Raw genomic sequence first — 13,443 nt, forward strand, 5'->3', positions numbered from 1 at the left:
ATATGCTTCTTTTATAAAATGTGCGTGTAGTATTTTACTTTCCTCACAGTCGAAATGAAAAGTAGAATGTCTAACTCGGGTGAAATTACCCATATCCCCTCGAACTATTGGCGCTCTCACTTCGTTTAAGCGCCAGAAATATCTCGGGTGAAATGGGTCACTTTCCACCCTTGATTATCAATCTACTATTAATGACTTACATCACAAGTATTTAACACAACTATAGATCTAGTGAACAGAGCCCGGATTGTTCGCGGCATTTTTGGTCTGTCATAGTGACTTGTCACTTATCGGCTTCCGATATTCAATATCGATATATCGATACACAGCATGTTAAAAAAGGTTAAAAGTAGTGGCCAACAATAGACGGTTTTATCGTTAAAGAGCCATCTCTTTGAGTTAACTTTTGAGCAGTCGAAAATGTGAAATAGACTTAAATATGAATTATGCAATGAAAACAATGAATAGTTAACAATTTATTTTTTAATCATTCAATTTCATATTTAAAGTCTGTTATGATTGGTTTTTTTGGAGTCTTTTTGTATTTTTTATTTCAACTCCAAATTTGTTACTTTTACGGGTATCCCGTGAAACCATATCACCGCTCAGCGGTGTCCAGCGGTTGTGTAGGGGTTATAGCACGCAGCACGGATTGCTGAGGACCTGGGTTCGATTCCCAGCGCTGGTCTCTTTCTGGTTTTTCTGTGCATCCACGTCTCAGTTTGTATTTTCGTTAAAGTCTGTTGTTGTGCTAAGTGCTCCATTAGTGTCTTTATAAAAAATATTATGATTATTATTTTAAGATAATGTGATTATCGATATCATTTAGGTAGACTCGATAAGTGAGAAGTCACTAAGGGCCTGTTTCACCACTTGTCGACTAACTTTAAGTGTCGGATAAAAGTAATGCCGTCTTTGTTTATTCGGACAAAACAAACAGAGACGGCATCACTGATATCCGTCACTTAAAGTTAGTCGACAAGTGGTGAAACAGGCCCTAAATATGACAGATCAATAATGTTGTGAAAATTCCGGGCTCTGCTAATGAGTAATATTCATCCATTGTATTTTGCCGGATCTCTTCTTATTTATCTTTCTTTAACCTAGTTGAGACAGCAAGATAAATACGAACTTATTCGACAAAATACGACGGCACAACATTAATCACTACATCTGTACATTTTGAACACTGTAGATTCACTATTCGTAGTAAGGGATCGCCAATGCGAACCGGAATTATTTCCATACATCCCTGTCCATGATATAATAATTAATTTTATAATACGCTCTAGATCAGGGTTTCTCAAACTTATGGCTCCACGTACCCCTGTTGAAGTTTCTAGACGACAGCGAACCCCCCCCCCCCCCCAAGAAAGTTGGATGTAGATAAAATTGGCTGTTGAAGAAACTAAGTTTATTTTTATATCAATCATCATGATAATATAATGTGTATTATTTATTTCAATAAAAGGTAACAAATATAGGTAATACCTAATCATCTTGCCAACGAAAATACAAACTGAAACAACAACAAATAACAAACAAATAAGTAGAGTTGAAATAAAAAAATACAAAAAGACTCCTAAAACCAATCTTAATCATCTTGCCAGTCTTGCAGCCACCATCACGTAAACCTTGTCGTGAACCCCCTACCGTCGAATTACCCCACTTTGAGAAACCCTGCTCTAGATGTTAACGTCACAATATCCTGTATTCTAAGTGCTCGTGTTTTATGAAACCCTAAACTAAGCTAGTACAATACAAATATTCCTTGTTTGTCTTCGTGAGGCATTCATTCATTGTACGGAACCCGGGGCTTGAGAACCCTTTCCAGTGTCCGCGTGAACAATGGGCCCCAGCCGGATCGGGACCCGGGGAATCAGCGTATCAATATTGTAACAGCTAGAACAGGCTTGGATCCAATAACATACCCAATGCTATTTCTACCCGACAGCTACAAAAGGAAGAGTTACGATTTTAGCAGTATGTATATATTTTGGTACTCGGGGGAATATTCAGCGTTTTTGCAGCGTTTTTTTTTTGTCATTGGTGTCTTCGCAGGTGTTATTAAAAGAGGTAATGTCCAGGGTTGTTTTTTTATGACAATTGAAGACAATACCGATGCTGAATTTAGGCACTTGTCCCACCGCCGACGATGAGCGAGAAGCGAGCAGAGCGAGTAACTAGAAACGAGTGAGCGAGCAGTGAAAAGCGAGTGTTCGAGCACGACGGGCGATTACTCGCTCCACTCGCTCGAGCCGGGCGGCCGCCAAGCTAACAGCGCTGAGCGAGTATCGCTGAGCTAGTTTTATAGCTCAGCGAGTTTTATTAGCTCTTGTCGCTGCGACAAAAGATGTAAGAGCGAGTTCTCGCCGGCAGTGTGAACCGCCAGCGATCAACTATTAATATATATGTATCTTTTACTCACACAGGATCTTATATCTTTTGTTCGTTTCTTGAGCGAGAAAATAGTCGATAGCCAATCGTTTCCTCGCCGGCGGTGAGACAACTGCCTTAGCGTGATAAAAATTCTAGTGACTTCTCTTTCCGTTGTGGTATATAAACGTGGGACGCTGATGACGTTTGACCGCGCGGTCAAAACGCTCGAATATTTGCCCACTCGATATATATTTTATTATTATGATCGGCAAGCGCAGCATAGGACGTCCACCGACGAGATGGACGGATGAGCTGGTTAAAGTCGCGGGTTCACGGTGGATGCAGGCCGCTGCCAACCGAGGTAACTGGAGGTCTATGGGGCCTATGTCCAACAGTGGACGTCCTATGGCTGCTATGATGATGATGATGATTGAAGGGTCTACGACGCCTATTAATAAACCTAACCAAACCAACAAAATGTAGGAAAACCCCCGACTTTGTCACTTCAAAATTCAATAAGTATCTCAAAAACGATTCGATGAAATATGTCTAAGAATTAACCATTGCTAGAAAACCTGATTTCAAACAAAAAACCGCATTCAAATCGGTCCACCCGTTTAAGAGCTACGGTGCCACAGACAGACACAGACACATAGCGGTCAAACTTGTAACACCTTTCTTAGTGCGTTGGGGGTTAAAAATAGTTTGAGTCGCGTGCGACGGATCGTAAAGTGACCAGCATTAATATCTGCCACAGCGGAGCGTGCAAAAATATCTGACACGTCCTTCCGGCCCTAGAAATAGAGTCGTATCAGATATTTATACACGCTTGTTGTGTCAGATATTGGTGCTGGTGACTGTACCTGCACCCGCACCAGTAGACTGCGCTTGCAAAGTGCACCTGCCCTGCGCCAGCTACCGTAAGCCTTTACAAAGATTTCTACAACCTGAACTGCCTTTTTTTTTTTATTCGACTGGATGGCAAACGAGCAAGTGGGTCTCCTGATGGTAAGAGATCACCACCGCCCATAAACATCTGCAACACCAGGGGTATTGCAGATGCGTTGCCAACCTAGAGGCCTGAGATGGGATACCTCAAGTGCCGGTAATTTCACCGGCTGTCTTACTCTCCACGCCGAAACGCAACAGTGCAAGCACTGCTGCATCACGGCAGGATTAGCGAGCAAGATGGTGGTAGCAATCCGGGCGGACCTTGCACAAGGTCACCACCTGCAAACTGCTGCTGCCTGAACAGTATAAGAACCACGGAAGAATAAAAACAAGGGGAAGTGCTATGTAGGTGCAGCGTGCGTGCCACAAGTAAACGGAGGTAAGAGGAGGATCACGTTTAGTAGTGCCGCGACATTCCTTGTTTTACAGTAATTATCCCGTATTGCTCAATTCTGGAATGTTAAAATGATAGCAGGAAACATAACTTACTAATGGAGGATTACCGCACCTACATATAGCACTTCCACTTGTTTTTATTCTTCCGTGATAAGAACAGATAGAATTTAAAGTAGAAAGTGGGGGACTGCACCTTGGACTCCAGTTTCTGGTCTCGGAAGGTCAGGGTGAACGGCCGGCAGTGTTCAGCGCGCAGCCGGTCGATGGAGCGCGCGTCGATGGCCTTCATCAGGTACTCGTTCACTTCGTCTTCTGGCTTCTTGTACTCGTTGCCTTGCTCGATCCTGGATTGAAGAAGCACTCTTTAAAATAAGCGCATTGGCAAGCTGAAGTGGCAGTTGGATTGAAAGAATATCAGCTCTGCAGCCATTTGTAGTTGCATGCAGTTGGTACCATCAGCCAAATATGTGGTCTACCACCCTAAAGCTGATAATCGTTTGCATGTCACGAAACAATAATGCCAATAGACGTGTCTGTCAACTTGAAAGTTCGACTTTAGCGACGTTTGAAAATTGGTAGACCACTTATTTGGCTGATGGTGCACGCTGAGTAAGAGCCTTATATTCTCCAAAGCATCAAATGGCTCTCCTAAATTCAAAATTATTTATTTTCTTTGCAGCGACGTAGTGATGCTGGGCCTCCCACAAGGAGGACTGACGATATCGTGAGAGTTGTGAGCAACCGGTGGATGCAAGTGCCGTCTAAGGGGGAGGCCTTTGTTCAGCAGTGGACGTCTTCTGGCTGATGATGATGATAGTTATGCAGGTATATTGATATTTCTGGTGTACTGCCTTTTCGGCGAAATATCTTTCGCCAAATTTCACTTAGCAGCCAACCGTCCGCCGAAGTTTTATTTGGCAAACCAATCGTTGGCATAACTTTGTTTGCCAAGTGCTTCATTTGCCAACTGTTTAATTTCCCAACTCACAATTTTCTCCGAAACCGATTTTTTTTCTCAGTGTATTTTCTTACGCTTTTATAGAACACTGGTTAGGTTAGTTTTGTTTTATGAAAGTTAAGAAAAAACATGGTTTCATAGAAAAACGTGAGTTGAGAAATGAAACAGTTTGGGAAATGATATCGGTGCGAAACTTTGAGTTGGGAAATAACATTTTGCCTAAATAATAATATGGGATAAATATAGTTTGGGAGCTAATAATTTGCTAAGTAATTTTCGCCGAAACATTAGTAAACCATACAAATTATCCCATGTGTTATTCCAGACGTCCAGCTATACAGGATGTAACCTTCAGATCGGTCAGTATGGGAAAGTCTGAAACTAAAAGACATACGGAGATCTGTTTCGAAGAAAAAACTGCACTCAAACATTTGAAAAAAAAACTTTGTACTCAGCTTAGGAATCGAACGCAGACGATTTGAAAAATAAAAATTACATATATAATATGAAATACAAACTCTCGCATTTATAATACTTATAAGTAGAAAGTAGAATTTTAACCCCAAAAGCGATCCGTTAGCTTCTCTATCGCTAAAAGCTAAAAGTTTCCTTTCGCTGTAGTATTTGTATGGACAAACTACCCTCCGGCCGTCAAAACTTTAGCCAGCGCGCCGCTGGCATAGAACCAGCCGGACTTTATATGTTACGGGTTGGAACGAGAAATCTGTCAACGGTAGCTGGCGTTTGCAGCTTGATGCCGGGCGTTTTGGGAGCAGTGACTGACTGGAGATACGATTTTGGTTTCGGCGAAAAAATCTAATTTCGGCCTAGTTTTGGGCAAGGATTTGTCGAGACTCGTCGCGTTTTGTGATTATAGCATGTCGTTCGGCATATTAATGTTACAAAGATGACCAAGTATTTTATTTATTTATTTGGCAATATCATAAAATACATATTGAATTATGCACCCTGGTAGGGCATAGTCACAATTTTAATAAAATAGGTATGGTATGAATTTTTTGAGGTGTCGATCTTGTTAACACGCCATCTTACGAACAAAGCCATTGCATTTTATTGTGCCCTCAACCGCATAGGTAATCCTCAGTTTCAAATGAACCGAAATAAGTATAAGATAAAATAGCTTATTGAAATAACGGCTTTCTAATTGTATTAAGCAACTAAAAATTATATTTCTTACTCCAGTGGCTATTGGTTTAAAGTATTTTAACAGTTAATTAGTTACCTAATTGAGTAACACTTCGTCCTTATGAATTGAGTTTTGGCTGGTTAAGTATTAATAGTGTTCAACTCCTGATCACTGATTAAAAATCATCGTGTACGGTCGCGTTCCTTAATTTGGGACCCATTTCATGAAATAGTCCTCTGAATTGTCATACAAAATGACAGATATTCGATCTTAAGTGGGTCTCAAATTAACGATCGTGACGATCGCAACATTAATTATTATGATGGTGTTCACTTACCCGTTTAGTCACCCGACGTTAACACTCGAAATACTAGAATATGTACGTTGCTAGCCTAGAAGGTACCTCACGTACCAACACCATAGCTACAGCAGTGCTGCTTGACGGCAGCCTATCGCGTAAGACGGTGGCAGTGACCCAAACAAACACTTCTTAGGCCGCTTGTAGACGTCCGTTGTTTTAACCGGACAACGGATCGTTTTTTTGCCGGACTTGCGGTGTTGTATGACTTACAATGATTGTATGCACATGCATCGGACACTTGTACCATAGCCTTGTGCCATACAACACCGCAAAAAACGGTCCGTTGTCCAGTGAAAACCCGCAATGTCTAATTAACTCACGACCCCGGTATCGGTTTCGGCCAAAACTCTTATGCTCTTTCGGTTTCGGCCAAAAATCCCGTTACAACATACTAATGTGCTACTTAGAGTCCCGTTTGTGATTCAAAGTGAAACTAATAGGGGTAGATAAAGGGCCGTCGGCTACTCGGCTCTCGCCGAATTAGTCCCGGAGAATAACATGATTTAACTAGACGTACATTAATTTGTTATAACTCCAGATTTTGCTGCGGGGAATTTCCGTTGCGGTGATTTTAGATTTCATTCCGAGAGGTCAAGCTTAGGTTCAGTGACGTTTGTGCGATGTTAATGGATTACGCTTGTATAATGGAGCAAATGAACCTTCTACCTGCATCATCCAGTCTCATGATTTGTTCTTGTTAATCTTTAATCGTTGTGTTTGAAGTATTGTTTTTCCTGGTAACATCATTCGTTAGTCATCTGTGCGAGCACACTTTTAAAATTTAAATTCTAATGATTTATTATTATTAGGTACTAGTAGGATAATACTAGTGCCCAACTTTACCTAGATTAGATCTAACTACTTTGTGCAGTGAAAGTGCAAAACCATACTGTAATTCCCTTTTTTAGGGTTCCGTAGCCAAAATGCTTCGCCATGTCTGTCTGTCTCTTTGTCTGTCTGTCAGGGACTATAAATGCTATAGAAAGCTGTAATTTTGCACGAATATATAGGTATGTAAACTATGCTGACAAATTGGTACAATAAAAATTAAAAAAAATATATTTTGGAATAGGCGCCTCCCATAGACGTAAAGTGCGGGTGATTTTTTTTACTCATCTAACCTTACCTAATAACCTATTTTTCTAGTCGTAATTATATTGTTTTACCATTTACCGTTTTTATATTTACGATTATTTACACTAATCAAGAAATAGTACCTACTAAGTGTACTAGCTCTGACGACATCGTGAGAGTGGCGGGAAACCGGTGGATGCAAGTGGCGAGTTGTCGCTCATTGTGGCGTTCTAAGGGGGAGGCCTTTGTCCAGCAGAGGACGTCTTCCGGCTGATGATGATGATGATGAGATAGATTTCGACATGATTTCGGCTATCAAAATTCTGCTAAAGTACATTTTTTTTTATATACTGTATAGGCTTGCGTTTGGCCACAATCACGCCTGATGGAAAGCGAGGATGAGGCCTACGATGGACCACGCTTGCCTAGTAAATGCTCATTCACCCTAGACTTAATATGCTCAGCAATAATTATGCATAATAAAATTCGGCCATGTTAATATTATGCTAATATAATATTCGGCTAAACAATCATTCGGCTTATAAAGAATTATGCCGAACCAAATCTCGGCAAGTTTAAGATTCGCCGTAAATAAATTATGCGAAATGCGTAATAAGTTTTGGACGTTAAAAAATATGCCCAATTGATGTCACCCAAAGCGGCCATCTTGACGATCTACCATCTGGAATGGCCACCCTGTGTACTCACTTGGCGGAGTGCTTGCCGTGCTGAGAGCCGTGACCCATTACCCTCATCTCCTTGGACACGTTGCCGTTCAGCGAGAACGTGTGCTGCGGCTTCTTGTCCTGTCGACAAAAAGACTAGTCATCATCAAAAGTAGCTGTGCACTTTCGTACTTTGTCCTTTTACAGCCACGTACTGAAGGCCTGCTAGATTGTCAATGTGTCAATGCGACAGAGTAAAAAAGTGATCCGTTACTTCTGACGCGGACTGTACAATACGAGGCATATTTTGACGACCGGTTGGCCCAGTGGTTACTAGGCTTGAGGTTTAGACCTCAGACATAACCCTGAACAGAATTTTGAAAGTGTCCAATCAAAGGTAACATTATTCAGTCCAACTATAGACTTAGTTTATACTTCCCACTCTGGTTGACACACAGATGGCCAAATGCTTATGGAGAAAATGAAGGAAATAAGTTTATTCGACACAAATAATACATGATACACACACCAAAATTACAATAAGTTTTTGGTAAAAAAAAAACATTTTTAATACAAGCTTTTTCTTGCCGACTGTACTTTTTGTTGACTGTACTTGCGTTGTCACCCAAACTACATTTGCATACCAAATTTCAAGTCGATGCCATTAGCCGTTGAAGAGTTCCGTCCTGCAGAGACGATCCTGGACGGACTACTAGGATTTCACTTTAACAGTAAAGTTAGACAACTTGACTATGAAGCTTAAGGTCCCGGGTTAGATCTTAAATCCTATTTCTGTATAAAAAAAAGTAATCGATTCTTCGGTGTCCACGGCATACGCACCACTCGGCTGGTGTCGTCGGGCACGATGAGATACGTGTCGATGTTATGGTCCTTCAAATATGCGTTCCGCTGGCCGCCGTGGCCGGGCTCCACCTTATAGTCCTCGCCGAGGCAGCGCAGCGTCTCCTTGGTGATGTGGACGCGTCTGCAAAGATCACTTAGTTAGTGTCTAAAGCAACGTTTCCACCAATAATGTGCGAGGATGTGTTTTTAGGGTTCCAGAGCCAAAATGGCAAAAACGGAACCCTTATAGTTTCGCCATGTCTGTCTGTCTGTCCGTCCGCGGCTTTGCTCAGGGACTATCATTGCTAGAAAGCTGTATTTTTGCACGGATGTATATGTAAACTATGCGGACAAAATGGTAAAATAAAAAAATCAAAAAAAAAATTTTTAGGGTACCTCCTATAGACGTAAAGTGGGGGGTGTTTTTTTTTCTCATCCATCCCTATAGTGTGGGGTATTGTTAGATAGGTCTTTTAAAACCATTAGGGGTTTGAAGACGATTTTTTTTGCAAATGCGATTGCGATTTGCGAAATATTCATATTTAAAGTGCAAATTTTCATTACAACAAAAAATTAAAACCGACTCCAAAAAAATAAAAAAAAATAACAAAATAAGGAACCGACTACAAAACACTTGAAAATATTTTTCTAGCTACGTACACTAGCTCGAGGTCGGTGCCTCAGCACGAGCCAGCAGGAGTGGGACAATAGTCGTCTACCTCACCTACATACTACTTATGAGTTTCAATCCCTCCTGAATACTCTTTCGAATAAAAAAGAATTTTGAAAATCGGCCCACAAATTACTGAGTAATCGGTGAACATACATAAAAAAATACAAACATTGGAACATAGAACCTCCTTTTTTGAAGTCTGTTAAAAAATAGAGGAAAACATTTGACTTTGGCATTGTACGGAACCCTCTCCACGCGAGTTCAACTCGCATTTGGATAGTTTTAGGGCTATCGCGAATGAATTCGACGCTAGAGGCGCTAGTGTAGCGTGAGGTCTCCGAAATGTCAAATCTCATAGTTTTTGGGTGAGCTACGCGGGTTTATTATAATTACAATAATTTTGTGAATATTTTGCAATATCTGTAATTAATTATGGCAATTATGCGTTACGGGGCAATGAATGTCTGTGTTTTGAGACAGTTTTGTCTTTCGGAAACTTTTGTCCTCCCTTTTTTCCGAACAAACCGGGACTATGCAACACTGTGGTATGCTCGATATTTTTATGGTACGGTTTTCAGGTGTATTAAATATGATTTTCTTTGTTTTCACGCCCGTAATAACAGACTTTGAAAGCCACACTTAAAAACCTCACGCAACAGTGCGCCATCTAGTGAGACAAAAACACGATAGCCCTCATTGTACTCAACTCACCCGGCGACGCCGCCGCTCTCCATATAGTTGGCGAGCGTGACGTCATTGGACCACACGTCGAACTGCCACTTGCGCAGACCGAGCACGACGCAGTGCACGCGCCCCGTGTGTATGCCCACGCGCATGTTCACGTTCACAGCCATCACCTCGCGGACCAGCCTGCGGGACAATGTAGCGACAACTGACGAGATACAAGATTAGGCACTTGTCCCATCGCCGACGATGAGCGAGAAGCGAGCAGAGCGAGTAACTAGAAACGAGTGAGCGAGCAGTGAAAAGCGAGTGTTCGAGCACGACGGGCGATACTTGCTCCACTCGCTCGAGCCGGGCGGCCGCCAAGCTAACAGCGCTGAGCGAGTATCGCTGAGCTAGTTTTATAGCTCAGCGAGTTTTATAGCTCTTGTCGCTGCGACAAAAGATGTAAAGCGAGTTCTCGCCGGCAGTGTGAACCGCCAGCGATCAACTATTAATATATATGTCACTTTACTCACAAGATCTTATATCTTTTGTTCGTTTCTTGAGCGAGAAAATAGTCGATAGCCAATCGTTTCCTCGCCGGCGGTGAGACAACTGCCATACCGATAGTTGACGAGATACAAAATATACCGACAACAGACCAAATACAATATAGTAATTAGGGCCCGGAATTTTGCGTGCGGCTATTGACAGAATGTAGGGAGAGAGCACCGCTTTTTATCGATGCTATCGACAAATCAATCGTTTTAAAATAAAACCTTAAGTTTCCGATGATACGTACTTTTTTCAGCGGTCAATGATGAAAAAAGTTCGAAATATCGGAAAGTTTAATCTATTTAAAGTACAATTCAATAGAATCTGTCAATTTTCTACATATTTAAGACACCGTATCGTGGGCACACTTGATTATTATATGTCCCTGTTGTTGCAATTATCATCTAAAAGGAATCAAAAAAGAATAATAGTCACATCACAAAGCCTTAGGCAGCCCGGTGTTTATATTAGTAGGCTGGAAGTGTCTACAGGATTGTCAAATTCTATTGAATTGGAGTTTAAATTGCTTTATTGAAATCACTATAATAACGAATACCTTTCATATTATATAACTCGAGAAAAGATCCCTCCGAGACCACTAACGTTACCCTTTGATAAAATAAAAGAGAAAATATTATTTTGTATTCCTTCAGTTCTGACCGCCAATATTATTTTATAAATAATATTCCAAGCAAAAATATATTTACAATTAGGTATGTATTAAAGTAACAACATAATTAACAGTTGTCGGTTAACCGCATTGATAATAGTCTGATAATATCGATAAAAAGCGGTGCTCTCTCCCTACAATCTGTCAATAGTAGTACGCGAAATTTCGGGCCCTAATGATAATATACCGATGATAGACAATTGACAAATTATGTAGAAGCTGCCTGAGGGTCACTTTATGTCCACTCAATAAGTGCGAATAAAGGTCACAGCTTATTAGAGTCACCCGGCACCCGATCAGCACCGCCTCGACTTTCAGCGTCCACTCGTTGTCGACTGGTGGTCCACGGGTGGACGCCGCGTTGACAACGAGTGGACCTCGCGTGGTCCACGAATTTCCGAGTAGTCTATTAAGAAATGAGGGTGGGGAGCGCCGCACCGACCGCGCGTGGTTCATGCGAGGCAAGAGTACGAGCAGCGAGCTATCACCAAGTGGTCTTCTCGCCGTCCGCGCGTGGCCTCGCGAGCGAGGCGATCCGGTGACGCTACGGAGTTGATGTAATGAGCGCATGCCCATACAAATCCATTAAAGAATACTATCCGCTCGAGGCGAGGCGGTGCTGATCGGGTGCCGGGTGGATATAATGAGCTGTGAGCATAAGTGAGAGAGGAGAGGGCGTAGAGAGAAAGAGAGAGCCTTTGTTCAACAGTATCTTCCCGCTGATGAGGTGCGAGACTCACGCGATGGCGTCGATCATGTCGAGCCCCATCTCGACGCAGCAGCGCGCGTGGTCGTCCCGTGCCTCGGGCAGCCCGGAGACGCAGTAGTAGCAGTCGCCCAGCAGCTTGATGCGGAGGCAGTGGTGCTCAGCCGCCAGACGGTCGAACCTGGACGAACGGATGACGGAAAAGTTAATACACAAGATGCTAAGGTACGGTATGGGTACTAAGCAACGGATAAATATAATTATTTATTAAACATCCAAGACCCGAGAACAAACATTCGTATTTTTCATACAAATATCTGCCCTCACGCTTCGTAGTCAGGTTCTCTAACCATGTTAGTTAGACATACATAAGTTTAATGCTTATATGTTGTACTAATAACTCGACGACTTAGTAAAATATTGGTATTTTTTTCTAAGTCTGTCATTCTACTTTATTCCCAACTCTACAAACAAAATTTGTACTAGTCCGTTGCACTTTGCCAATCGAAACTTACAGAATAACGGCCAAATGGCGTATCTTGTATTTCCAACTTTGAGACCGGGCATGTTTACACATATTGATAATCATTATCATAGGACGTCCACTGTTGGACATAGACCACCTCATATACCTCCTGTTGCTGTTTCTTTCTACCACCTGCGTCTGGTTCTACATTGGTAATGGCTTCGACGAGTCCTGACTATCTAAATGGTAAGTTTTCGATAAAATATAGTAATGTATCGAACAGTTAACGACCACTGCAGAGGGCAAGGCAACGTTTGATCACAACTTGATCCCGGAATGGCCGAAAATATTTCGCGCCAAATTGTGTCGGCCGTACTAATATAATAAATCGGCGAAGTTAGTCCGAGCGGGCGGGCAATCTCCGGGAGTGCTGAACTATCTCAAGGATCGTGCTAGCTGCCCTATTTGACGGTAGTTTGATAAATTTATCACATACACATAAAAACGACTTTCAAAAATCCCTAATTCGTTTTCTTGTAATTCATTTTTGTGCCTTTCATGTCGTTTTGTGTACCTATTTTTTTTTACAAAGTAATTTGAGTTTTACAGCTCATTGGTGGTTTGTTGTAATTTTTTATTGACAAATATATAACTAATAAAAAGCTGACGAGACTAAAAGCCAATAAAGCCAAAATATCTCTATTCAATTTAAGAATAAGAATGGTCAAGCTGATCATTATGTACCTATTATAGGTATTTGTAATTATTTATTTTGAAAAAAAAAAATCTCTACCAAGTTTCTTGCGGAGCAATCTTCTTGGCAATGATGGTCTTTCTGATAGCGCTGGTAGTTAAAAAAAAAGTGCGAGTCGGACTCGCGCACCGAGGGTTCCATATCTATATTTTTATTATATATATTTTTTTATTTTTTAA

At 41.5% G+C, this 13,443-nt stretch overlaps 1 protein-coding gene across 2 annotated transcripts in view; it reads right to left on the reverse strand.

The window, feature by feature from the left end:
- Positions 1–13,443, reverse strand: part of LOC141437812 (adenylate cyclase type 5-like) — a 167,748-nt gene that overhangs the window by 33,573 nt on the left and 120,732 nt on the right. For both annotated transcript variants that reach the window (XR_012452427.1, XM_074101337.1), the window contains exons 9-13: positions 12,079–12,225; positions 10,159–10,317; positions 8,772–8,916; positions 7,975–8,072; positions 3,920–4,070 (exon numbers count right to left, since the gene is read on the reverse strand). Coding sequence is in view for 1 of the 2 variants with exons in the window: in XM_074101337.1 (XP_073957438.1) it covers positions 3,920–4,070; positions 7,975–8,072; positions 8,772–8,916; positions 10,159–10,317; positions 12,079–12,225 (700 nt within the window). In the remaining variant the exon portion in view is untranslated. The remainder of the gene's footprint in view (positions 1–3,919; positions 4,071–7,974; positions 8,073–8,771; positions 8,917–10,158; positions 10,318–12,078; positions 12,226–13,443) is intronic.

The sequence above is a fragment of the Choristoneura fumiferana genome, chromosome Z (assembly GCF_025370935.1).
Source record: "Choristoneura fumiferana chromosome Z, NRCan_CFum_1, whole genome shotgun sequence".
Classification (NCBI taxonomy): domain Eukaryota; kingdom Metazoa; phylum Arthropoda; class Insecta; order Lepidoptera; family Tortricidae; genus Choristoneura; species Choristoneura fumiferana.